The sequence below is a fragment of the Falco biarmicus genome, chromosome 1 (genome assembly GCF_023638135.1).
Source record: "Falco biarmicus isolate bFalBia1 chromosome 1, bFalBia1.pri, whole genome shotgun sequence".
Classification (NCBI taxonomy): domain Eukaryota; kingdom Metazoa; phylum Chordata; class Aves; order Falconiformes; family Falconidae; genus Falco; species Falco biarmicus.
In genome coordinates, this window is record NC_079288.1 from 51993398 (window position 1) to 52019343 (window position 25946).

At 39.9% G+C, this 25946-nt stretch overlaps 1 protein-coding gene across 2 annotated transcripts in view; it reads left to right on the top strand.

Moving 5' to 3' along the window:
- Positions 1 to 19929, top strand: part of MMRN1 (multimerin 1) — a 44506-nt gene extending 24577 nt beyond the window's left edge. The window contains exons 4-9 of one of the 2 annotated variants that reach the window (XM_056353398.1): positions 111 to 203; positions 3778 to 3828; positions 4228 to 4401; positions 8308 to 10287; positions 17242 to 17388; positions 18454 to 19929. In XM_056353398.1, coding sequence (XP_056209373.1) covers positions 111 to 203; positions 3778 to 3828; positions 4228 to 4401; positions 8308 to 10287; positions 17242 to 17388; positions 18454 to 18875 — 2867 coding nt within the window. In that variant the 3' untranslated portion in view covers positions 18876 to 19929. The remainder of the gene's footprint in view (positions 1 to 110; positions 204 to 3777; positions 3829 to 4227; positions 4402 to 8307; positions 10288 to 17241; positions 17389 to 18453) is intronic. The other variant, XM_056353407.1, reaches the window with a different exon arrangement.
- Positions 19930 to 25946: the final 6017 nt, after the last annotated feature.

The following is a 25946-nucleotide window of genomic DNA, read 5'->3' on the forward strand; positions in this document are numbered from 1 at the left end:
TTTGATAAAGTTCGTATAGAATAGACAAAGCAAGTGTTGTGGAATCCTGATTGTTGTGTTCCTTGTTTCACTCACACACTTTCCGTTTTCTCTCCCTCTTTTAACTCAAGAACAACCATCGCTTATACATAGCAACCAGGCTGAAAGCAGCAGAACTGTCAGTGAGAGGACACCAGGAGCTCATCAGGACCCCAGTGGGCCAGGTCGGTTATTGTGATTGCTATCACCTCTAGCCCAGTTGCTGACCATGTGACTCATTAAGATCACTCCAAAAATAACTTGAGAAAAAACTGTCTGCTGAAGGGACGTGAATGAACCGTTAGAGTTTCTAGCAGTCATGGTTCAGCAGTATGCTTCTCTGATAAAGATAGGTAGAAGAAACTGAATCTAAAGGTACCAGTAGCTTAGCATTTATAGTGTCTTGTGACTAAACTAAACCCAGGAAAGTCATTCAGCATAGAAATATTTCAACTATTATATTACTTATTAAAATAAATAAATTTTCAGAAAAAAAGAAAGAAACCCCCAAATACAGGCAAAAAACCCAAACCCAAAAGCAAACCCAGGAGTAATATAGACCAGCACTGGTCACAAAAGAAAGCGTAGTGATGTTAACTGTATTATCTGAATGTGTGATTGTTACATATTTTCTTATAAAAATTAGTGCTTTATTCAAAATCAGTACAATGATGCTTCAAAATTTAGCAAGGGCAGCTTAACTGTGTTTTAAGCTACTCCATCTAGGATGATCAAATAGGTAAGCAACACAGGGACAGTTTATGGCTTTATACCACAGATGTTTGAGACTGTTTCTTATTACACTACTCATTTGCTCTCTACTGTGTTTACTTCAACCTTTCTACACCGTAAGGTTTTGGAACATAGTGTCAGTGTTTTCTTGCAGGAAACCTTGTACAGACCTCAGCATTGTAAGAGGTAGTCGGTAACAATAATGCTTTTATTCAAGTAGCGATCTACACTGAGAAGTTCCCTTAGGTGACTGCTGCATGGAAAGCTTCTCCACCTTGTAGTCTCTAGAATTCTTGGGGGTGCTCACTTCCCTTTATATTTATGTTCCATTACCATCTGTATGATTTAAAGTTTACCAGCACAAATGTTCCAGAAAATTAATTTCATAGTTGTCTGCATAAGTATTCATGGGAATGGAATTTTATTCATGCCAGGCCTGTTTGCACACTCACTGAAGTGGGAGCAGAAACAATCATTGTCCATGAATTCAAATATTAATTGCTCACTATAAAGAAACATGAAAAGGTAGCCATGATGTAGAGTTATTCAAGTAGTTGACAGACTATACTGTATTCCAGTCTGTACCACCTGAACGTGTATATGTCTTTGAGGGTATAAAGACATTTGATAGTGCAGAATTATTTAAAAACACTGTGTACTCAAAGAACTGCTAACAATCAGCATATTGTGTTTAAATAACAACAAAATAAGTACATGAAACATGCTTGAATAAGGAAAAAATTATTCTCTTCTTGTGATATACTCCCCAGCATTGAGTGACATTGCACTTGTCAGGTAAATTTTTGGTGGCAAATTATATGTAAGTTATTTGGCAACACTCTCTACACACTGTCAAATGAGCCTGAGTTTACATAGTGAGGACCCAGAGGATGGACAAGATGTAAAAGACAGTGGAAACGAGTCATGTTCCTTGCACATTCTTACTACCTCCCTTTTCTTTTGAATCTGTCGATGCTTTGATTACAGATGTCTATGCTGTCTTTTTGTATAATCATCAGCTGATGATTATAACACTATGGTGTTATTGTCACTCACAGGGTTGGTATATATCTGAAAACATTTTATGGAACCAAATAATAAGTCAAATTATGTTCTCAGGTCTCTGTGTGTCAATATACTGTTCTGGTGCTGGGATATTCATGCATGCTGGGAGAACAGGATGTCAGAAGTGAGACTGCCACAGGTTTTTATGGAGAGAGTACACATATGGGCTTATGTCTGTATATGTGTTTTACTTTAAATCATAATAGACAAATAGAAAAAATTAGAAAGCATAGGTGGGAGACAAAAAGACTGAAACCTGGTATGGAGACATAGAAAGGTATTTTCAAATGGGAGTTAGGAGAAAGCTGTTGCCCCTTGGTAATGTGCGAGCAACTGAGCTTCCCGGGTCTGGAGGGATGAGGATGTCTAGTAAAGACGACAGGACCCATATGAGAAAGTGAGTTTGATCAATAGAGCATTAAAACATGCCACTTGTCTTAGTAGGAATTCTGCTCTGAAAAATAACTCTGAAATTGGAATCTCAGAGCTCCGTGTTAATTGCTTTTCAGTTCTTTTTAAATCAAATGGGGTCAGTTTAGGAGACAGATACCTGTTCTGGCTGTCAGCCCTGCAAACATGACCTGGGGCCAGGACTAACTGCCCTGGTCTGTTGTTCCAACAGCAGCTACCAAGACTCCAAGCCAGATTCTGTTTCCAGCTCTCACTATGCAGTCATACCACTTACAAACCTCGCTTGCAAGTTCATCTATGCAGCTTGTCTTCCTCCTTCAGTAGGAACTGACAGAAACCAAACTGAAGAAACCATTGCACCCTGCAGGTTTGTTATCAGTTTGGGTGGCTATGCATAAGCCGGTAATGAATGCAAATCACTTTCTCAGAGTAACAATTGAACCAGGAGCAGAAGTATCCAGACCTGTCTGTCTGTCACAGAGTAGCATTATGGAAAAGAGTATTCAGATGAAGAAAATCCATCAAAACCTTGTCTCCCCAGTGCCATTGGGGAGGATTGCCAGACTCTAAACTAGGTGGCTGAGTTATAAACAATTTTATGTCTGTGTAAGTAGACACCATGGGCAAAGTGAGCAGCTGGAGATGCTAACATCCTAACCTAAAACAGCTAGCCTTATTCACCAGGCTCTACCAATTACTAACTTTACAACCAATGTGCCTCTACAGAAGAGTATTCTCATGGGCATTGCTTCAATTCATCTGTCCTGATTGGGTGTATTTAGTGAATTTTCTGTTTTTTCCCAAATGCTGTCAAATTAGGTATGATATGTTTATTTTTTACATACTAGAATTTTGAACAATAAGAGTCTAGTCAAAAGAATATGCCCTTTTACATATAACTTGATTTTTTCTTTTTTTGGTAGTCTTTAGGCCCTGTACTTCTACGTGATTTCTGAGTATAACTGTTTACTGCCCTGGGAATAGACACTGATGCCACAATGAAAAGTGACATAAGATCAATAGCAGTACTGTAAATTTACACTAATAAATATTTGTATGTACTGCTAAAGAATCTCTTGCATAGCAGTTTATTAAGTCACAGTATGGCCTGGATCATATAGGATAATATATTGTGTGTCTAAGGTAGGCTATTTAGGCAAATTGTTGAAAGAACTGAAGAGATCTTGTAGCTTCGCTTACCGGGATTAGAACATCTAATATTATCAGCATCTTCTGAAAATCCCAGACTAAGTCTCATTCTGTCAGCTGTAAAATCAGATGGCTAGCTGAAGTCATGTGGAGTCTTAATTTGCAAGATCAAGGCTGCCTTCGCCACTACCTGTCTTAAAAGCATCCGTCTAGGCTTTTTTATACCTAAAGAGACTACAAGTGTCAGGAACAATTTGGGCAGGTTTTAAAATGAACTTCACAGGTTGAGCATCGTTTCTTAATGACAGGCTGATGATTATTCCAAAGTCATTTATCTATTAGCTGTTTTTCTGCCTTGTTGCTGTGTTTAAGAGTCTTTATTTTGACCCCGACACTGAAAAGATGATGTATTCCTTCAGACACAAGCCTTGCAAATTCATGAAGTTATAAGTGGTAAGTAAAACTCAATCTTTTTGTGATTGTGTTAAAGAAAATAGACTAAATGAGAGTTAACTGCATAAGCCGTAGGGTGCTAGGTGGAGGAAGAATGGTATTATGCTGATTAAAATACGTTAACCACTCAAAATACTGATGTAGAATTATAAATATTTTATAATGGATACAGATGCTTTGGTAATTAGCTACTGCTGTGCTGCTGAATGTCACTAATATATGAGACATGACAAAAATCGAGATGATTCATTTAAGACTAAAGATTCAGAAACTTTCCACCCCACTTCCAGCTAATATATCTCAAGACAATTATGCTTTCATTCCCCCCATCTCCCCAACCCCCCATGTTTTAACACTGCTGTTTGGTTTTTTTTTTTCTCATTTTGTTCTCTGACCAAGCACTTACACAAAAAATGAATGAGAAGATTAGCAGCCAGGAGATGAAACTGACTTTTCTACAGAAGAATGTTGACAGCATTGCTGTTGCGATGAGTGATGTGAGCAAGATGCTTTCTTCTTTGGAAGGCAAAATCAATGAAGATAAGGGCAAAGACTTCCAGTCTTTTCTAAAAGGTAAGAAAAATAAATTAATGTAATCACTCATGCAGCTAAAGGTGCCAGAAAAAAATAATGCTAAAAACATTTGTAGACTGTTCTATTGCTCAGTGTTTATAAGGAGACCTCTCCTTTAGTTTCATTTCATAATAGGGGATTTGTTTATTCTGACATTTGTTATAGGGGCAAAAAAATTATGTTCTTGGATACTACATCATCTACATGGTAACTTAAGCCAATATTTTCATTTACTTAGAGCTTCTGTAAATATTCTAATCTCTGTTTTTAGTTTATCTGACAGCTGCTAAAGGACATAGTATTTGTTTTGCTACTATGGCTAAGTAATATTCTCTATTATGTAATTCATATATGCAGGGGAAACATGAGGACTTCTGTGGCTCTTACAGTTATAACATGGCAAACATCCTGCTGAATAATTTGCCTCTGATCGTATTAGGCTACATTTGATAAACATCTGTACTCGTGTTTGGTAGATGAGAAAGATATGGCCAGGGAACAGGAGGTCGGGCAAAATCTCGCCAGCAGAATTATGCATCCATTCTTTCTGAATCCCACAGTAAGATCTGTTTATTACCCAACCTCAAATGGTCCTTAATAAGCAGATTGGGACTGAAGCTTTCATTTCCTTAATTTGCAATATTTTTCTAATTTTTCAGGAATTTCCCCCAAACTGTTTGTATTATACACACTAGAATCCAGAGGACTTTTCTGTTGTCTAAAAATAGAATGGGGGAACTGGAGCTCCTTACATTAGGATAAAACTAAATGAAACATTAAGTGCTTTCGTATCTCTCTTAAATTTACCAAACGTGGTCCCATGTCTTGCATTTTCAGTCCTCTGTCTCCTGAGACACTTATGCCACATGGTAGGTGGCTCTCTTGGACCCTGGATCAAGTTTATCCCATCTCTCGCTCAGTGACCTGTTTTCACCTTTCCACACATTGCTGGATGGCATTCTTGACCCTTGGGCATACATTTAATTTATCTTTGAATATTTCCAATTTCCATTCTGCTTTCTCTTCATTCTTTTTTATATTCCATTCGTTATAGCTGTCATTTTTATGCTATTCCAAGAGGTCTTTTGCTGCATCCTATGTTCCTGCTTCCCCATTTGCTACCTATATTTAAGGGTCTAAGTCCTAATTAAAATGTGCAGTACAAACCCCCACATTATTTCACACTGCTCTGCAAATATGTTTCAAGCCTTTATTGTTTTTACCTGCTTAGATGACATCTTCCATTGCTGACCTTTTTTTGATTTATGCTCTCAATTCATCTCCTAATCAAGTAGCTCTAATGAAAATGCTGTTGTTAACTACTTCCCTTGACTAATTATGGGCACTCACTCCAAATACAAGTTATTCTTGGCATGTACGTAGGTAAACAGAAGGGAGGATGGGAGAGAGAACAAGGTTAGTGTTTCTGTTGGCTTGTAGATGTAATGGGGCAAATACAGTTTCTGCCCGGGCAATGTCAGTCAGTCATGCTCCAGGCAGGCAAAGAGCATCCTAAAGTAGCAGGAGCTGGAAGGAGTTTCTATGCTGTCCCCTAACGTGGCACAGATGTGCAGTATAGGCACATTATACGTGCTAAAAATTGCTCTTAGAAGCTCACCTGAAGTAAACCACAACTTTCCCCGCTACCACTTACATCCTGAAGCAATGTGCTTTCAAACCACAGTTGAGCCCATAATTGTTTCATGCTATTCAGACTTCTTCCCCTACTTTTCCATTTTCTTCCCATGATGCCCAGGTCCTTTGCTCATACCCATTAATCACCTTTTTTCTTATCACGGAAATGCTAATGGCTGTCCAGCTTTGTATCAGGGCTTGTTAGGAGTGAGGTCTTTTTCTGTGAACAAATAGTTCAGTACAGTTCACAAAGTCTTTATTTCTTGGTTTCATCTACAAATAGTCTTTGACTCCGTAAACTTGTCATCTGTTGATACAGGGCAACGCTCACTGGAGTAACTGATATGCTCCTCTAATTTGATTACTGAAATCTGTTGTGCATGTTTTAAAATTTTTTTTCAGTACTTAGGAAATTGTTCCTACTTCTTAGAGAAAATAATTTGGTGTTCCCCCTTTAATTTAATAAACTCTGCACACTTCTTGCTATTATTTCTCCCTCCTTTCACTCCACATCAAGCTTTTTTATAGACTTCTTTCCTCTTCATTAATAAAATGTACACTTTGAAAATTAACTCAGCGATGGAGTGTTAATCACTTCCAAGTCAAAGATGCCATTTACAGCTGGATATATAGCCTTAAATCAGTCTCTTGTGTACATACATTTATTTTGCACATTATTCTTCAAATAATTGAAACTGCAAAGGGAGTATATGTTGACACAAAGTAATTACACACTTTGGATTTCAGCCAGGGAGTTAAAATTCATAATCTCATAAAAAGTGTAAGAGATTTTTAATGTTCACAGGTAGTTTGGGCCTTTCTACTTCAAAATGAGCAACAGAGAAATTGAGTTACATCCAGGAATGTACTTGTGTATTCTCAGCTCAGCATCAGAGGTGTTTACTGTCCATTTTACCACAAATAATGAAGACTGAGACTCATTTATAGTTCATAAAAGGCAAATATTATCAGCTAATTTATATCTCTGTTTCCAGCTGGAAACAGGCACAATTCAAATGAATCCCCTAAATAGAAAAAAATACTATGTGTCTTTCTCGCTTGCTGAACAAAACAATTTTTATTTGGAATCCTTTTTCACCCTTGGAGCCCAAAGTTGCACTGGTTTTCATGGATCTGATTTCCTGCCTTTTTACTGCTCTTGCTGAGAATGTACTTCCAAATAAGTTTTCAGAACGTGCCTTGGTGTTTTAGAGATGAAGTAATAAAATCCAGGTTGTAGAAGTAATTGAGAGGAAAATAGAGGAAGGCAACCGAGAATTTCTGCCTTTATCAATAGAGTTCTAATCAGAGAACCGATGGCCATCAAGGCATTGTAGTGGTTGAAGGGTTTGGCCATTATATCACAAGCTGGCCGCAAGTGTTCATCGGGTTTAGAAAAAACATGCAAAGAATGCTTCAGTGTTTTAGCTGGACATACCAGCTGCCTTTGGAGAACAAATGAAAAGAATCCTACTAATTTCACACTAGAGCACAACTACTGCTGTAATTAATCAAAATATGTTATGCAGCATTCTTGATGAATGCTATTTTATGACTGTCTCAACCCATCTAAGGCCATACAGGAGGTACTTTCATTACTCACAGGAGCACTTCCCACACATTCACTTCTGCCTAGTGCTTTTCAGGATCAGTGTTCCTAGGAGCTATTGAAAGAGTTGTAGCATGTAAGACTAACTAAAGATTTATATCTTTACAATGTCTGGGTTTTGCAGCAGTTGTAGTTTTACTAACTTTAGATGTTCAATAAGGCTATTCTTTTTACGTTGCTTCTTTCTTGCTACAGTGTATGATTGCTTAGCACATATAAAACAACAGGAAGGTAATAATCTCTGCTTTCACTTCTTGACCATCATGTTGATAAAGCAGGAGTTTTGTCCTTACTTTCCGAGCAAAGAAAGGAAAAATCATGTTCTTATGAACAATCCACAAAAGCATACACTGTTTCAGTGCTCAGAAACAGCTTAGCTAGGAGATCAAAGTTGATACCACATGCAGACTCTGAGTTTGACCTTTCAAAATAATAGCAAAACTCCCATTGATTTCAGTAGAAACAGGGATGAGTCTTCAAACACTGTTAGCCATCCTTTACATTTCTCAGCTTTAAATTTTGTTCTGTGGAGGGATGAATTGGTGCAGGAATGTGTGTGTTTGACTTCTCTACAGTACTGTGTTTGCTCACCTTGTTGAAAAAAAATAGATGTAGCTAACACAATTGATTTGATTGTTTCCATATTCCTTTTTTTCCCAAAGATCTCAAATCCAGAAGTATTAATGAAGTAGTCAAAGACATTGTCAGAGAACACTTTAAAGTATTTCAAGGTGAAATGCAAGACAGCATGGCTCAGATTTTCAAGACTGTGTCTAGTTTGTCAGATGATCTTGAAAATACAAAAGAATTAGTCAAGCATCTGAATGAAACCCAACACAAATTTGCTCAGGAGAAAGACAGTGGGCCAACAAAGCTTGACGTTCTGGAGCTAAAGAGTCATATGGTGCAGATGAAAGAGGAAATAACTCTCGCTTGTGACAAGCCTGTGAAAGCTTTACAGGAAAAGCAGAAATCCTTGGAAGATAAATTGGAGCATCAACAGTCAAGAAGTGTAATTTATTATGAATCTTTAAATCGGACTCTTACTGAACTGAAAGATGCTCATGAACAGCTGCTATCAGCTGAACAGTCTTCAAGCCAACACATCCCTTCAGCAGATAATGTGACAGAGTACAATATTACAGAGTACATGTTGACACTTCATGAGAAAGTAAAGAAACAAGGCATGATGGTGCTGCAGATCTTTGATGACTTAAGAGTCCAAGACAGCAAGATCAGCAATCTCAGTGTTGCACTGGAAATTCAGAGAGACTCTGTTCTGGGGATCTGTGATGACATGCTGTCAGAAAGCAGGAAGGACTTCCAAACACAGCTGGCAGCAACCCAAGAGAATGTGCTTGTCCTGAACAAAAGTCTCTCTGACCTGGTCCTTCCATTGGACAATAAGATGGACAAAATGAATGAGCAAATTAATGATTTGTGCTATGATATGGAGATCCTGCAACCCTTGATTGAGCAAGGGGTACCTTTTAGTCTGACTTCAGGGTATGAACAACAAATCCAAGCTGAAGAAATCAATGAGAAGCTTGAAAACCTCACTACTGTCATTAACAGAATGAGTTCTGCAATTAAGGAGCTTTCCAAAACTCAAGAAGGACTTAAAAATGAATCTCAGGCTTATCAGGAACTCTTTGAGAGTCGTGTTAATGAATGCTCCATGGAAATAGAAGATGGATTAAACAAGACCATGATAATAATAAACAGTGCTATTGATTCTATTCAAGATAACTATGTAATGAAAAGCATGCTACGTGCTCTAAGTAATGAGACTGAAGTCTGCTGTGGCAGAGATGAGGAACTGGACAGCCTCCTGGCTTTCATTCCCCAGTTCCAGCAGCTGAATGAATCCCTCCAGGCACTGCTCAGTGGCAAGAAGTATGAATTCACTTCACAAGTAGCACCATCCCTTTCTGATCTTCCATACGAGGAGTCTGACAAAATTATCCTCCACAGTTTCAGAAGAGTTTTCTATATGTTAAATGATACATCGTCAAAAGTGGAAAATCAACGACAAGATATCAGCCGTCTGGAAGAGAAACTATTTGACTCTGTGGAGGGATCAAAGGATCATGAGGTTCGCCTTCTGAATGTGGAGTCAAAAATTTCCAAGTTTTTGGCAAACAACTGTGTCTCACTGAAAAAAACCAAAGCTGCCTTGACAGAGAAAGAACAAGTGGTCTCACTTCAGCTCCAGACCCTGAGTTCCAGGATCAAGGCCCTGGAAGCCAAGTCAATCCGCTTCTCAAACAGCATTCCACTTCTGAACAAGACTGCTCATGAGGCCTGGGGGCTGTGTCAGGATGCTAACAGCAGCATCCAAAAAGTGAATGCGAGTATCCCTGTGCTAATTAAACTTGCTCAGCCAGATATCCCCCTGCTGCAGAGCGGTCTCAAAGAGCTTGTCGAATCTGTGCTTGAAATAAAAGCGGGAGCTATCCTGACAAATCTAACCCATCATGTTGACATATCAGTGGGAAATGCCATGAACAATATCACCAAACTTCAGAAGCAAGTGAAACCAATTATAAAGAAACCAGCCCCAGTGAAAAAAGGAGCAGCAAATGTCACCATGAGCCTGGCAAGCCGAAGTCAGAGAAACACAGATAATGCTATAGATCCAGGTAATGCATTTTACCGTACTAAAAATTAGGGCCTTTGTAATAAAGGCCTATGTAACCATCGTGATAAACTCAGAGGGCAGAATTTGAGTGAGGGTGAATATAAAGTCTGAAGACTGCCATAAAGAGTGTTTCAGAGGAACTTGGAGTTACTCCAGTCTTTTGCTTACAAGAGAATTTATTTATCTTAAGAGAAGACTCTCGGTAAGGCATCTAGAAGATCCATTTAATTTTCCTTGATTTATTAATGTCTGATGAGCGTAAGATATATATGTGCATGCACACACACCCAGCTGAGTACATGACCTTTAAAACATAACCGACAATTTAGACAAAATCTAAACTGCAAGGATTTTGTGCCTGCATCTCAGTTAGCAAGTTCAGTTAAAAAAACATGCAAGCTGGGAGGGAAATCTGGAGTTGCATCAGTACTTTGCAGTGTCAGTGGGGATGAAAACTATCAAAAACCTGAAGCAAGTGAATACACTGAACGATTGTAATGAGGCTTTTGCCAGCTCTTTCAATGCTTCATTGAGATTATTAGTGCAGTTACAACAGTGTGTTCTTGCAGAGTCAGAGGCCCAGTCAATAACGTAGGTTTATGACTCAAGTCCATCTGGAGAACAACTCAGCTGAGTAGAAACTACCATTCTTAAAAAGGACATAGAGCGTGACTCACTTCTGGACTTAAACATCATAATGTGAAATTACTTCACATGGTTTTATTCACAGAAATACAAACTCTTATGTTATGATTTTTGGAATCAGATGAGTGAAAATCAGTAGCACAAGCTAATGTTTTAAGGAAATATCTTTTCTGGGAAAATACAGAAAAATGAAGAGTGTTTAAGTGACTAGAAATCCTCAGAGGACTCTTAATTCACATAAAAATAAGTGAGACTGATTCCTAAATGGCAGACAGATGTCCAGATACTTTTGAAGTCCTAATCCTGAATCTTTTCTGTAAAGCATTCCTAAACTTATGAACCTTTCTGAAACCATATTTGGTCCCTATTGTAAGCACATAGGGGTAGTAAGAGCTACAACTCTTGCTCGTGTGCTAAGACCATGGACAATCTCCTGTTCCCTCTCCCTCTCCCCACCTCTTCCCTCTGATTCCCCTGCCTCCCTCCTTCGTCTCCTCCTGTCCTAGGCACAGCACTTTTCAATAATCAATGGAAAGGATCCTTTGTAAAGACCCAGTCCCATCAGTAGCTTGGCTTCTGCCAAAAGCAATCTCCACTGAGGGACTTCAGTCTTTGATTATCTTTTCAGTTAGAGAGGACACACAGCTATTACAACAGGCAATCACACTTAAAAATGCACCAAGATTCGCCAGATTCTTACTCCAAAGCAATTTGAATATTTTGATATAAAAATGGCAATTCTTTCTCAGTCGTTTTTGTTTCCTGCCTGCTCCTGCCATAGCATAGGATGGATATTCAAAACCCTTTTTCACAATTAAAATTCAGGGAAAATGAGATATGATGCCTTTGATCCTTCCCAAGTCTTCTGCCTGGAAAACGTCACCAGTGTACCTGCCTGGAGCGCAGGAAGCTGCCACCTGCTCTGTCTTTTACTGCACGTTAATGAATAAATGTCCTTCCTATTTATTATTTATCTCATGCTGAATTTTAACGAATAGCTTGATAACATTGGATGTATGCTCACTCTTACAGAAAGTGCAGGTTTTTGCAAATGTTGAAAAACCCTATTTTTAAGCAAGGTTTCTGCACAGCAATATTTATGCAGACTTTTCCATCAGTAATGAATTTTTGCACTCAATGATGTTTCATGCCTAGCAAAATCATACATTACCTTTCTGTAAGTTAAAGAAATAAGACCATTATCCTAATTAACAAGTATCCATCTTCTGCCTCGGTAGATTTTACTTCTCCAGGAAAGCTTTTTTCTCAAGTTCCAGGAGGCCATCCAGAGATATATGCTGACTACACTAAAGTTTCTAGAAGAAACCCTAAGGCATAATTGATTAATTATAAAATGCATTCAATCTTCTATCTTTTCCAATTCAAAAATATTAGAATAAATTCTAGAAAGAGGTGAACGATGATTCTTATGGATGCCAGTATGTTCAATATTTGATCCCATTCTAAGAGATTAGGATTTTCATTGGGTTTAATGTGTTCAGGAGTTGACCCCTGAGGTAATACTTTCCTAGATAGTTAATTGAAATCAAGGAGAAACAATGTGTGTTTGCATTGTGAGTGCAGGAACATACAGGTTTGGAGACTTCCCATACTGTGGAATGAATAAAAGAAAAGGTTTAAGTCAGCTAGAGGCTGCAATATGTCTATGAGGGACAAAAAAATCTAACACTTTACCTGATACTAGCTGTAATGGCAACCCAGGGTGAATAAGAAAGTGATGGTCTAAGACAGCTTCAAGTATCTAACATAGGGGAGATGTCAGCCTTTAAAGAAAAAAATATACAATAAACTCTTAGTCTTGGTTATGGATTATGTCTGGTTCTACCTTCCAATGCACTGTTCTACTGCAGAAACATGTTGCAGCGTGAGGGCAGCTTAGCTCAGTTCCCGTTTTCCTGTTGCCATTTAGTGCTGTGTCTGTTTGCTGGAGAATCTAGAGGCTGCTGTGCTTTCCAAAGGTGAATGCGCTCTCTTGTTGCATGTCTTGCATTCGTTGAGGTTTTGCTTTATTCAGATTATGCCACCCTCCCATCAACATGAAAAACTGATACTGCAGATGTGTTATATTTATGTATTTACAACAGCGCATCCATGTGAAAGAGAGGCAATTTCTTTTCATTCTCATTTTCTCTGTGTCTTATTCCTGATTTTATTTTCACATGATTTCTGGCTCCTAACAGAAATGCAAGATTCCATTGTCACTTTATCATTCAAGCTTGCAGCGAAATTAACCTATTTACATGTTTTCCATCTTGTGTTTTAACTGCACAAGTTTGATGGTTATTCTAGGTCAGTTTGATGACACGTACATCAAATTTTGATATTTACTCTTTAGACAAAGTAGTAGATGAAACTATTTTGTTGGTTTTAATTTAGTGATCCTGAAATCATCACACTGGGAGTATTAGATACTTCTGCTTAACAAAGAGGCAGAGTTGCCAGAGTCCAAGTAGCTCAGATTGGTCTCGGCAATCTGTCCCCACTCAAAAACTGCCGAGCACAGCTGAGGCTCCTTGCTTTTTGCCCAAGAGCTGCGGGTGAATCTTGGTGCTTTTTTGCACCACAAACACCCCACATGGTGTTTATATCTGAATTCCCTGTCAGGGCCCTAGTGCAATTATAGCATTATTTGCCCTGGGCATCCTGACCTAGCCTCATGACTGCACAACCTGTCCATGGCCCTGGGATCCCTGTTTCAGCCCAAATCAAAATCCCAGGCTTTTTTAGTCATACTGGGCTGTCACTAACCCTGGTTACCATGATTAACTTGCCATGCTCTGCTTGTCACCTCGCCAGGTGAGGCACCAGCCCTGCTGTTGCCCTCGGTTCCAGGGTGCCAGCCCTGGTGGGGCTGCCTCTCTCCCACTGCTCCCTGGCACTCCTTGCATCTAGGCTGCTGGGGATGGTCATCACTTTAATCGCTGTCAGACTGAGAGCACTAAGCCAGAGGTGATTAATAATTGTAGACTGAGTCAGCCCGACTGTGTGCGAGCAGGGTAGTTTCGTAGATTCCCAGGGTCTTCCAGTCTCCCAGGGCTTCCTGAGAGACAGTTACTGATAACTAAATATTGAGAAAATTAGGGTAAGTTACTTCCTGTTCAGACATTTCCAAATTGAACCACTGGACTCACTTTTTTCCTTAAGGAGACCATTAAATTGCTAAATATTTGATTTACTTCTAAACAACACCCCAGTAGATACTGACAGAGCTTCATTATTTGTTTGAAGATTTGTTTGTACAACATTGGCAGTCTATTTCCCAAAAGAGCTTCTGGCTGTTTGCCCTCCCAAAGAGTAGCAAAATTTAGCATTAACTGGCTCCCCCTAGTCCTACCATACTGAGCGTAAATAGAACCTGCATTCGGTTTATTCTCTGCTATTAATAGCTGCAATTTAAGCCTTTCATTTATAAAGCTTCTCTTTTTGACTCATCTACTAAGTTGTGAAAAATTAATTAAAAATCGGAAATGAACTACAGTAGGAAATCCTTGCCTAATCTGAAGCTCTCGGCATCTTTACCCCAAGCAGAGAATATAGACATAATGTCTCAGGACGTCCTTCAGCAAGGAGAAAGAAAATACTGGGCAGAGAGGCAGCATCAGCTAGAAACAAGAGCAAAAACATGCTACTGTAAGATCACGTGGTAGTTACACAGAGATTACCTGCTCAGTGGAGATCCAGGGCATTTAGCTCTCACTCTGAAAATGCTAATTTCACTCAAATCTCTTCACAGCTTCTCCTTGTTCTAGCAGACGGAGCAGGCTCCCCAGCTGCTGTTAAGCAATGCTGCACCTGGAGGGTTAATTTATTGGAGGTGAAGCTATGTCTGATTTTGATTTAACTCCAAGGTTAAGTTCAGGAAAAGTCATCTCTCAGCAGGCTGTTAAAACTCCAGTCTCAATTGCGTTATCGTTTCCTTTTTGTGATCTTTTCCTGCTTCTTGGACTTACTTCTTGTTCATGATAAGAAGAGACCAATTAGCAGAGAGACTGCCATGCTCTTACACAAAGCTTTTGTATTTTGGGAATATGATGTAGTCAGCACAATCAGCTGTTTTCCTTCCTTTTCTGCTTTCCTTTCACACTTTGTAAATATGTGGATTCTTGATAAATATGAGTGAAGTGTTGTGGATGCTTGGTAAATATGAGTGAAAAATAACTTCAGTTAAGTGTGCAGCAAAACAGTTATCTGAGAAGAAAAACATTATTTCCTCATGTCCAGTTGCCTGTGCTGTGACCCCGGTTATGACAGTCCTAAATCACTTTATTTCAGGCATTACAGGATGGACGTTATTTTCTGTAAAAAGAATTATTGTTGTGTTTTGAAGTCCATATATTCCATCAGTGCAAATTCAAGTGGCACTGTAAGATGCACTTCAGCATGCTGCTCACCGAACTAGAATTTCTCATGGAAACAGGTTGCCTTAATGCACCAGTCTGTGAAATGGCTGGGTGGGAAGCTGAAGATAACTGCGGGCATTACTGAAGTATCTATGTGAAAAACCAGGTCAGCATTTCCCTGGTAATAAGCGAAAGGCTTTTTCAGTTCCCATCTACCAATCTAGATTCACCATCACAGGACTGTATGTTCTCTTTCCAGAACTCTGCTGGTAGTTCCTGGCAAAGAAAAGGTTCATTTTCTAAAACATCTGACTTCTATTTGACCAAAGCAAGAGAATGGAAAAATGTATGGCTTGGGACTGCTTTGGGTTCAAACTTTTTTACAGCGATACTTAATTTTTCATGTGGCTTGAATGTTCTTCCCCCCAGACTGCTATGACAACACATGATACGATGACACTCAGTAATTGTGATCTCAGAGCTCAGCAGCACTGGCCAACAGATTTTTCTGGATCGGCTGGGTGTGATCTGGCCAGCTCATACATAATCAGGAACGGAGGCAAGGACAGCCACCTGTTCGGTTTGATTTGTGTTGCTTGCAATACTAAACTTATACAACAATCTTGGTAGATATCCAGGAATTGATTTATTTATGGGCAAGGACAAGTACTGGATGTAGTTTGGATGGCATTTAAAATCTTCCATTACCAGTAGCCAGACTCTCCCGCAATGGTTGTGACACATCTAGGTGGGTAATGTCATAGACAGGACAGTCCAACCTGTACACCAGCAGTACAAAATCTGTGTTTTGGTACACCCAAGGATAAGCTGGCTCTGTCTGAAAAGAGCAGCCTTCTGTGCCTGCATTAGTAAAACCAAACCAAAGCACAGATTTGCCCAAACCAGCGTGAAAATAACTATTTCTTTTTTCTGACTAAAAGAAGGAAATAATTGGATACGTCAGTATTGTCTCTTCCAAGTTTTACTGTTTGTTTCTGAAGGGCTCCTTGAACTATGGTCAGCCCTAAGGCTCTAGGCACATTCCCATTCTTAGTAAAGAGTAATTAGCTGATCCAACATATTTATTGAATCACATGATTGCAGACCACCTGGTTTTCACTTGTCTCTTGGTTTGCTGTGGTGTCTGAGAGCTGCCATACAAGAAGGGAAGAAGGAGGCTGAGCCAGCTGTGCGGGGCTCAGCAGAAGCAGTCCACTGCCGCTGCGACCGGCTGTAAGATGGAAGTGAGCAGCTGGTGCTGGCTGGACTGCGGGCCTCTGTCAGGCTGTGGCAAGTAGGGGTGGGTTCTTGCCTGCACCCCACACCTCCCTATGGGAGTAAATAACCTGTGGGACCATCCTGCCTTAGATTATTATAGAAGGATTTGTGTAGGGAACAACAGAAGGAGAATTTCCTAACATTTTGCTGTAGCCAGGCTTTGCTGGCTTTAAACTTACATTGCAGGGAAGAGAGGTCATTAAATTAGCGTGGACAGGAGAGAAGAAATGAGCAAGGAAAGGCTGTTGTTTGTTGACAGAGGTCTCTCGGACTGTACATTCACAGCTAGTCAGATATCCCAATCTCTTGATGGTTCTCATAGTGTTTGTTGAGTGAGATGTTCCAAAGACACTGGCTTTGTAGTATCTTTCATCTTAATACATATACTTGACCCTCTGAGACAAGCAGAACTCAGTATTTCCAGGTAATTCTGAATATCTTGAAGGCTAGCTGAGGGTGTGCTGTGTTCAGGCAAAGAGGGAGGCTGGACTGGAAAAGGGTCTGAATAGCCTGGACAGGATCTGAAGTTGGCCTTCAAGCAGAACCCCAGCAGAAATTCCACCAGCTTTATGAACTGACGAAGAGGCTTTCCAAAACAGTGACAACTTGGGAAGTGTCACTGTCATGACACTGCGACTGAGGTTGTTGGTTTTCCTCCCTCTCTATCACAGGGCAGAATTCAGCTTGTGTCAGTTCCCCGTGCCAGAATGGAGGAACCTGTATCAATGACAGACAGAGCTTTATTTGCGCTTGTCGCCACCCCTTTGGAGGAGTCAACTGCAGTACGAAGCTGGTGAACGACAATTCTCTAAGTGTCGGCAAGTAAAGAATTTAGTAGTGCAATATGTGAGCGGCATGGGCCTCTGCCCTGGGGCCTAATTAGAAAGCATCGCTGGTCAAAGGTCCCGCATTTCACTTTAATGAGTGCCAACTCAAGTAGTAGTGTCCTGTGGTGACTCATGATGTCTTTCTTTAATATGACCAGGTGACGGGACTAAATTGGGCTGGGACCAGCCATAATAGCTGGAAAGCTCCCTGCTGAATTGTGCAGAGCGGGAATGTGTGCAATAGATGTATTTGAACATGATATCATGGAATTTGAAAGGGGAGGTAAAATCACATCACTGGGGAATACTACCTCCAGCATGGCCATAAACGCTCTATAAATACAAGTAGCTACCGTGATATGTGGGACTATGGCCTCAAGGAGTCATTTTAGGCACACCTCTGATTTTCATCAGTAGAGGATGCAGCCCTTGAAAGATATTAAAAAAAAAAAAAAAAAAAAAAAGACGGAAACTGCTTATTCAGTCCAGAAAACAAATAAATAATTTACATCCAGGCCACATGGAATGTCAATTTTATGCAGATTTCAGCAGCCATTTGGCTGAATCTCACTCATGACGGTATAAGAATAGTGAATAAAATAATTTGTACAGAGGAAGGGAATCATGGTGTGCAGGCTCAGCTTGAAGAGAATAATATATACTTTTATTCCCTCATTTAACATCAGGAGTGCTAAACCTTTTCGGTGTTTGTCTAAGATTTTAAACTTTTTTTTTTCTTTTTGGAGGGGGTGGGGATGGGAAAAGAAAGAAAAGAAAAAGAACAGCTTCCTAAATGATAACATAGCATACACAGACATGAGGTTCCCTTGCTGTTTCTAAGATTATTCTTCTGTGGATACACCTAGCACTAATTGTGACAGAAAATTACTTTTTATAAAATACAGAAAAACTGTGTTTATGCAGAAATACTGTGTTTCAGTTGCTCAAGCTAGTGGATCATGTGTCTTCAGAAAAGCTGCTTTTGATCTTCTGGCTGGTCTGAGTTGTCTTTGTGCAATGTAACATTACTTGAAGTTGTTCTTTATTCCGTTCCAGATTTTTCAAAAGGATCATACAGATATGCACCTATGGTGGCTTTTTTTGCCTCTCATACATATGGAATGACGACTCCAGGACCCATCAGATTTAACAATCTGGATGTCAACTACGGAGCTTCATTTGCCCCGGCAACCGGGAAGTTCCACGTTCCATATCTGGGAGTCTATGTTTTTGAGTATACCATCGAATCGTTTAGTCCACGTGCCTCTGGCTATCTGGTCGTTGATGGAATAGACAAACTCACTTTTCAGGCTGAAAATATTAATAGTAACAAGTACACGGACAGAGTAATTACTGGAAATGCTTTATTAGAATTAAATTATGGTCAAGAAGTCTGGCTCAGACTGGCAACTGGCTCTATTCCAGCCAAGTATCCACCAGTAACTACATTTAGTGGTTACTTGTTGTATCGTACCTAAGTCAGTCATAAATGTGAATAGTTACCATTAAATGCAGCAACCTGCATGTGAATTTATCTTTGCCTTTAAATATTTTGTTTCCTTAACAGCAGTAAGTTTCTCAGAGTAACAATACTGATGGCATTTAAAGTGTGGATTCTCCAAGAGGTTGCTTGTTTGTAGCCACATGCACATCTTATAAAAAGAGTCCACAGGTTGGAGATGGGGGGAAAAATAAGCATCTTCCTTATATTAGCATGATTGGGAAGCACAAATCTAATTATGTTCTACATTTACATTGTATAAACATACTTACACAAGGTTGCTGATAATCAGTTCTCAAAGCTGGTTTTGATTATTCTTTTTCAACCTAAGTGCATAAGAGAGGTGATGGATGGAGTCTGATGACTCAGGTGCTGGGTTACTACTTAGGTCATTGTATCAAGTGATAATCATGTATATATTCTGTCTGGAAAAAATATATTTCTTTTTCATTTTGCTTGATGTTATTCTCCACTTACCTTGATATGTCAGTGTTTATTTGATTCATTATTTTTAACGTAACCAGTATGATAACAAACTGGGGGATTATCTAGCAGAAAAGAATGAGAAGGAATACTTAAAAGCTGCATGTTGATACATTCAGATTAGAAAGAAGGTACTCATTTTTAGAAGTGAATGTAACTAGTCATGGGAAAAACATTATAATGGATTTGGTGGAGGCTCCCTGTTGCTTGAAACATTTAAACTGCAGCTGGATTTTCTTTTGGTGATATGTTTTTGAGCAAACATGGGTATATTGGCTTCACATATATTTTAGCATGTAAACTTTAGCCTATAAAGTACACAAGGTTAAATGACATAATCATAGTACTTTCTAAGTTTGAAGTCTATCAATCTATGATTTTGTTTGTTTCTGCATTATATTCACAAACTACTGAGGCAAGATGAAATGAACATTGGTCTGCATAAACCAGAATGTGATTTGCAAGCACCAATACAATATAAAAAAAAATATTTTTACTTCATGCTGTGACTGCCTGAAAACAAATAAACCAACAAGTTTGCGTCCTTATCAGTTGCAAAGTCCTGGGCTGCTGCAGTTTCTTGATGTCCTACCAGCTGCTGTGACTGAGTTTGTTTCTGGTTATTGCCTGTTAACACTAACTGATCAGATTTTATCTCTCTATGTGTTTGTCTTCCTCCCCTTTCTTATCCTCCCAGCTGAAAAAACTTTCTCACACTCTGCATGTTCTTACCAGTTGGTGCCACTGACCAGGTGTGTTCCCATCGTCGCCTCCCTTACCATGTGCCAGGCTTCTCCCTACACCTTCTTCTTTATGGTTCCTTTGACCAGCTATCCTTCAAGCTGCAGACACTCTCCTTCCATGGCCCTTACATGCAGTTAGCATTAATCAGCATGCTCCAGCGACCTGTGATAATTTATTGAAGCCCCGAATGTTTTGAAGCTCTCTGAATTATTTTGTTTTCCACTATCAGGAACTTTTCTTGAAAACACATGAGAATCTTCAGCTCTCTTCTTAGTATTACTTCATGGACTTTATCAGATCTTAAGATGCACGTCCATAAAATTACTGAATTCTCCCACACTGTGTGTGGATAAGAGAATCCACAACATTTTTCCTCAGGTGTATAAAGCTACACTTTGTTTTTCAAAACTGAAGTGCACATTTTCCACCAGGAGCATTGGTGCTGAAGCGTGTCTGTGGGCGTGCGACTGTGCAGTGGCTGCCTGAACCATGCAGCATGCAGCATTCTCCCAGCTTTGGCAGGGCATCCTACCATGGCTTGTGGTTAAGGACAGCAGCTGAGAATTGATGAAAGCTTTCCACCGAAGCCCATTTTCTGAAGCCATAAATTCACAAATTAATCCTTGCAGCACATAAATAGTGATTAAAATATCCTACGTTCCATGAAGGATCTGACAACAGCAAAGCCGCTACTCTAAGGGCCAACTGCAAATCTTGGTAACAGGTTGCAATGTTTTGCTATTGTTCGTATTTTTGTTTGGGTGTTTTTGAGGCCAGAAATCCTTTCTTCTACGTACCTGATGGATTCTTAATGTACCCTGAACCCTGAATGAGTGCACCACAGATCCTTCTCCTGTTGCATGCCATATTTTTCTGTAAACACTCAAAATCTTTGATGCAACAATAACTTAGCCTACCATATCATCTAATTTTATCAAGTATAATGACCACAAGCCCAAATCCCTCCTTGTATGATTTTGTCATTTTAATTGTATTTAGTCCTCCTTATCCCTGCAGTGGCTATGGCTAAATGGCATGAAAATTACTCTGCAGATGAAATTCAAATGACCCACCAGAGACTGCATCTCTGTTTTAAAGTACCTTTCTTCACCCTCGCTGCCCTTGTCACTGAGTTCTTCAAGCTGGGTTCCCATCTTCACAGGTGCTATTTTCCCCTGGCAGCCACATACTTTCTGTCATTGTACTGGTTTTCTTTCCTCTTTTCTTTCCCCCCCCCCCCTTTTTTTTTTCCTCACAAAACTCCAAATTTGTTGGGGTACAGTAAGAATTCTGATTAAAACTGCATCTGCAGGAGTAACGCACAGAAAAATAATTTCCCTAACAGAACATAGTACTGAAGCTAATTCTCATTGTACTTTTTAAAATATGGAAGAAACTATATTTTGAAAATATAATAAAGGTACACTCCCCTTTTTTAATCTGTGCAATAATCCATTCAAATCTTTCCTGAGATGTAATAAAACTAAATACACTTGGCTTTGTCTACTGTTAAAAACTAAAATGCAGACTCTTTGCCATGAAGGGACGTTTGCATTGGCCACTGAGGCTTATTAATGGGTCTGTGACTATGTACCTGGCTGCCTGGACTAATGAAGCAAACAATATTGAAAAATAACTGAGGATCAATAAAATCAGTCAGCCTCGCCTTTATGCAGAATAGACAGCAATCAGGCTGAACTCCTGGGATAACTTTTTAGGCATCAACGAGGAAAGGCAGGCACCTTGTCATCCCTCAGCTTTCATTTCCATGCTCTGATTTGCATTCCCTAATGATAGCAGGCAGCAAATCTGAACGTTCATCTCTACCCACAGCCCTTGTAAGGGACCACAAAGCCATCCTGAGCCTTTGTACTTCAGAGTGAGCGGTGTTCTCTTTATTTGGGTGACTCAATAACCATGGCAACATTTTGTCTGGTTTGGCTTTGACAAGCCCATCCAATTTTCTCTGGAGCTTGCATTATCATTTCCTCACACGTATCAACCAAGTTATCGCTGAAGGCATTCCCCAGCGCCTCATATGCTTAGCATTTGTGTTCAGATCAGCATTTTGTTTTCCTCACATACCTTTTCTAGCTGAATAGCCAGCACGACCCTGTTTCGCTCCAGCTGATGCCAAACTTCCCCGCTAACACATGCCTGCCTGATGCTGACTTGCAGGTATCACTGTCTGTCCATACATCTGGGATATTTTTGTTCAATCACGTTTTTTTCTCCAAGATAATAACATCTACTTTGGCAGTATGTGTGGGGGGAAAAGCTATTATTTTGGAATTCAGGCATTGACCTGAAAGCATCTATTAGAAGCAACACTGCAGCTAAACCTCGCCGAAAGCCGTGGGTATCTGATGATTAAGTACCTTTGGCAGTGGGATAATAAGTGCATTGAGATAGCTGCAAAACGAAATCTTCCTCACAGCTGAATTTGGGCAGGTGAGCAGGAGCGTGCAAAACAAAATAAGACACACACCCACACCCCCCCCCCCTACTTTTGACATTTCCAAAGAATAAAAATATATAACATGGCTTTAAATGTCTTTCACTGGTGGCTGCTGCTTGGGTGCAGGAACTATTGCCTAGCACTTCCATGGAATTCTTTAACCCCTTAAGGCCATCAGATGTATCACAGAGTTAGCAAGGTCTACATTTTTTCGTCCAGTTTTCATTTTCTTAACCCATATTTTTTTTAATGCTTAGCTGACTGCTAGAAAGCCCAACCCCCATGCTCCTGTTATACTAGAGCATTACCAAAACCAGAAGACAGGAATCTTCTTTAGTTATTGCTGAACAGGGTTTTTTACTTACTAAATCTTCCCTGTGGAATCACGTTTTTCGCAGGGTTCCGTACGAAGTACAAGTGTTTATCACCACTTTGTATTTAAAATATGCAGCAGCGCTGTAGCCATTTTCGCTTTGCAACGCTGCCGTTCTCCCGCTTTGTACAATAGCAGTGGCGGCAGGAGAGTTGGCGAGAGTGAGATATAATGAGACACTGTCTTTTGATGGGAGTCCAGTCGAGAGGGTTTGGTAGGAACACTTTTATCGGCAAGCTGCTTTCTAGCTGAAGTCGCTACAGATATGTTACAACCAACACACTGGCTCGTAATGAACTTCCTTGCCCTTCTTCCCCACCCTCAGAAATCTGCGGTGGCTGCGAGCTGAAAACAGGCTTCTGCATTCACATATGACATGTAAACAAACTGAAGTGTTTCTGAAAATATTGATGGTGGTGGTTGCTGCTGAAGATTCTTATCTTAGGAAATGCAAGTCGCAAACAAAACAGACCGTGGCTGTTTACAAACAGCATGCAAGTACTCCCGGAAAGCTTGCTGTTTGGGTCTGCAGGAGTTGGGAGATACCATGCAAATGATCTGAAGTGCCCAGAAGTTCTTTATAAACACCAAAAGCCTTTTGAAAGCTCTTTGAACCCATTATTGGAAACCAGTATGTCTCACATCCACACAGATTCGGCATGATGAAGGCTTATGTGTCTCAAATGAAATGGCATATTTGACCGAAACATCTGCTAGAGCATCCTTCCTTCTTACCTGATGGCAAAGTCAAGAATGGTGGCAATTAAAATAAAATCACTAAAATGATGGACATGTTTAGACAGAGAATTATCTTCAGCTCTATCAAGACTGATCTGACTGCAGATTTCCTTGGAAAGGAACAAAAAACCAAGTTCCGCCATCCATTGCTAGGCTACTTATTGCTGCTTACTGAAGTAAAAAAATACGTGTAAGAGAATTGTTTACTCCTAACAAAGGAAGTGCCACTACCAGCTTATACAGGCAAGAGACAATTTTCAGGCTCAATGATTAGACACGTTCTAGAAGAACATAGCAGACCTCAAGTATGGTTTTCTTCAGTAATTTCTAGGGTCTAAGTTGATCCCCCTGTTGCCTTGGCCCCAAGAGCTGGACATTACTGCAGCTTGTCAGTAGGTACACACTATCGTAATACACTTAATTCTCGAAAAAGAGGAACTATGCTTACAGGAAAAGGAGAGAGAGCGCATTAAAAGTTAAAAGGCAGCAAAGGAAACTGTGCAATGCCATCAGCAATGCATTAAGTACATTTTACATTACCTTTAGCCAAAAAGTACTAAAGGTCAACCCTTTACATGTTGAATTTTTGTGTGTGAGCTAAACAGATCTATGAGAGCTGTAAGAATTTAAATCAATTTGCCTGTGAGCTTGCCTTGTTTGCATAGGTTTGGACTTTGACTGAACTAGTACCTATGACCATTTTCCCCAACAGAATTTCAGATGCTTAAATAACTGTGAAGGAAAGGCACAGGTGCATAAGCAGGGAAATAACACAGGCCTTGTTTGTACCTAGTAAAGCACAAAATAAATTTTTACCCTTTGGCTTGCGTGATGTACCTTCCTAAACACGGGTGAAGAGAAAAGTAATTTAAAACTAGGATATTTTAGTATACTCAACTGACATGGGTGATAGTTCATCAACAAATAGGATGCCCAGCTGCAAGGGGCTGTATGAAAGGCGAGTTTTTATAGTGGTCCGTCCCAATATTTGAATTATTGTAGGACATGGAGTTGTCGTCTAGGAAACCAATTTCAATTTTTCACTGTGAGAAGTAGATTTTCTTGTGGGACTTCACCTCTGTGGAGTGATATGAAGCTTCCTGGGTGGGCGTGTGATGTTGCCACACAAGTACAAAGCCTCACTAGAAACCTGAGTGGGGGCTGAGAGCTCGAACCGCTGCTCCTGTGTGTGCAGCCCCCTGCCACGTGTGCTCAGGATGTGCTCCTCAGGTCGCACAGCACCTCTGTGCATTCTTGGTGACTCCCAGCCTTTCCTCTCTCCTACCCTGCATTTCTTTCTACTTCCCTGCTGGTTTTGAAAATGACCCGACAGTGCTGACTTTGGAAATTATGATGCAATATCCTTGCACCAGCCTTCTTCTGAGACATAAAATAAACCCACATCTTCCCCTTCCCCTAAATAATTTTAGTTTGCTAAGTCCTATGGACAACCCAATTACTGTTGTTTTCACTAGAAAACTCCCAAAAGCTTGTGTGGAGGAAAGGGTAGAGTATTCTTTTAATCTATTTGTACAGAAACACAGTATTTCATTGCTGTTGTTGTTTGCATGTGCATTTTTCTTTTCCAGGCAGTAACAGGAAAGCTGATGGGGGAAATTAACTTTTCAACCAGGTAACACAGACTTTTGTTAGAGGAGCAAGTGCGTGGCCGAGAAGCTATCTAGTAGTCCCCTGGTTTAAAGTTTGTCCCACTTGGTGCTACACTTTTCATTTTTATAGATGTATATACAATCTGACCACTCATTTGGCAGCTTGTTTCATACCTCTGCCTGCAGATTGTACTCTCAGAGGTTATTTTCCCAGTGATTGTTGATGAGACAACGTGTGCACATCAAAGGCTCGGTACTGGCAGAGAAAAATAATCGACCTGCTATAAAAATACATGGAGATCCTTTCAGATTAAGGTAAACTGTTGGTCACCCAGCAATGCTGCCAGCAGAAAGCTGTAGCCGGCAGGGAGAACTTATCTATTTTTTGTAACGGGATTAGAAGCAGGTTCAAATGTGTGAAAATGGAAGAGGGCAGTTGAAACTAGAGAATGATTTAAAACTCTGCAGGAAGAGTTACTCCAGAGCTGGTATGTGAAATTGTTGCCATGTGTATAGGACAGACCCACAGAGCTTTTTAACACTGCTGAGAATCAGGTGAAAAATTCTCTTCTGCGTGATCGGAGAAACTTCCTATTTAATGTAGGCAGAGAATGAATTGCAAGACACATAAACCTGTGAAAT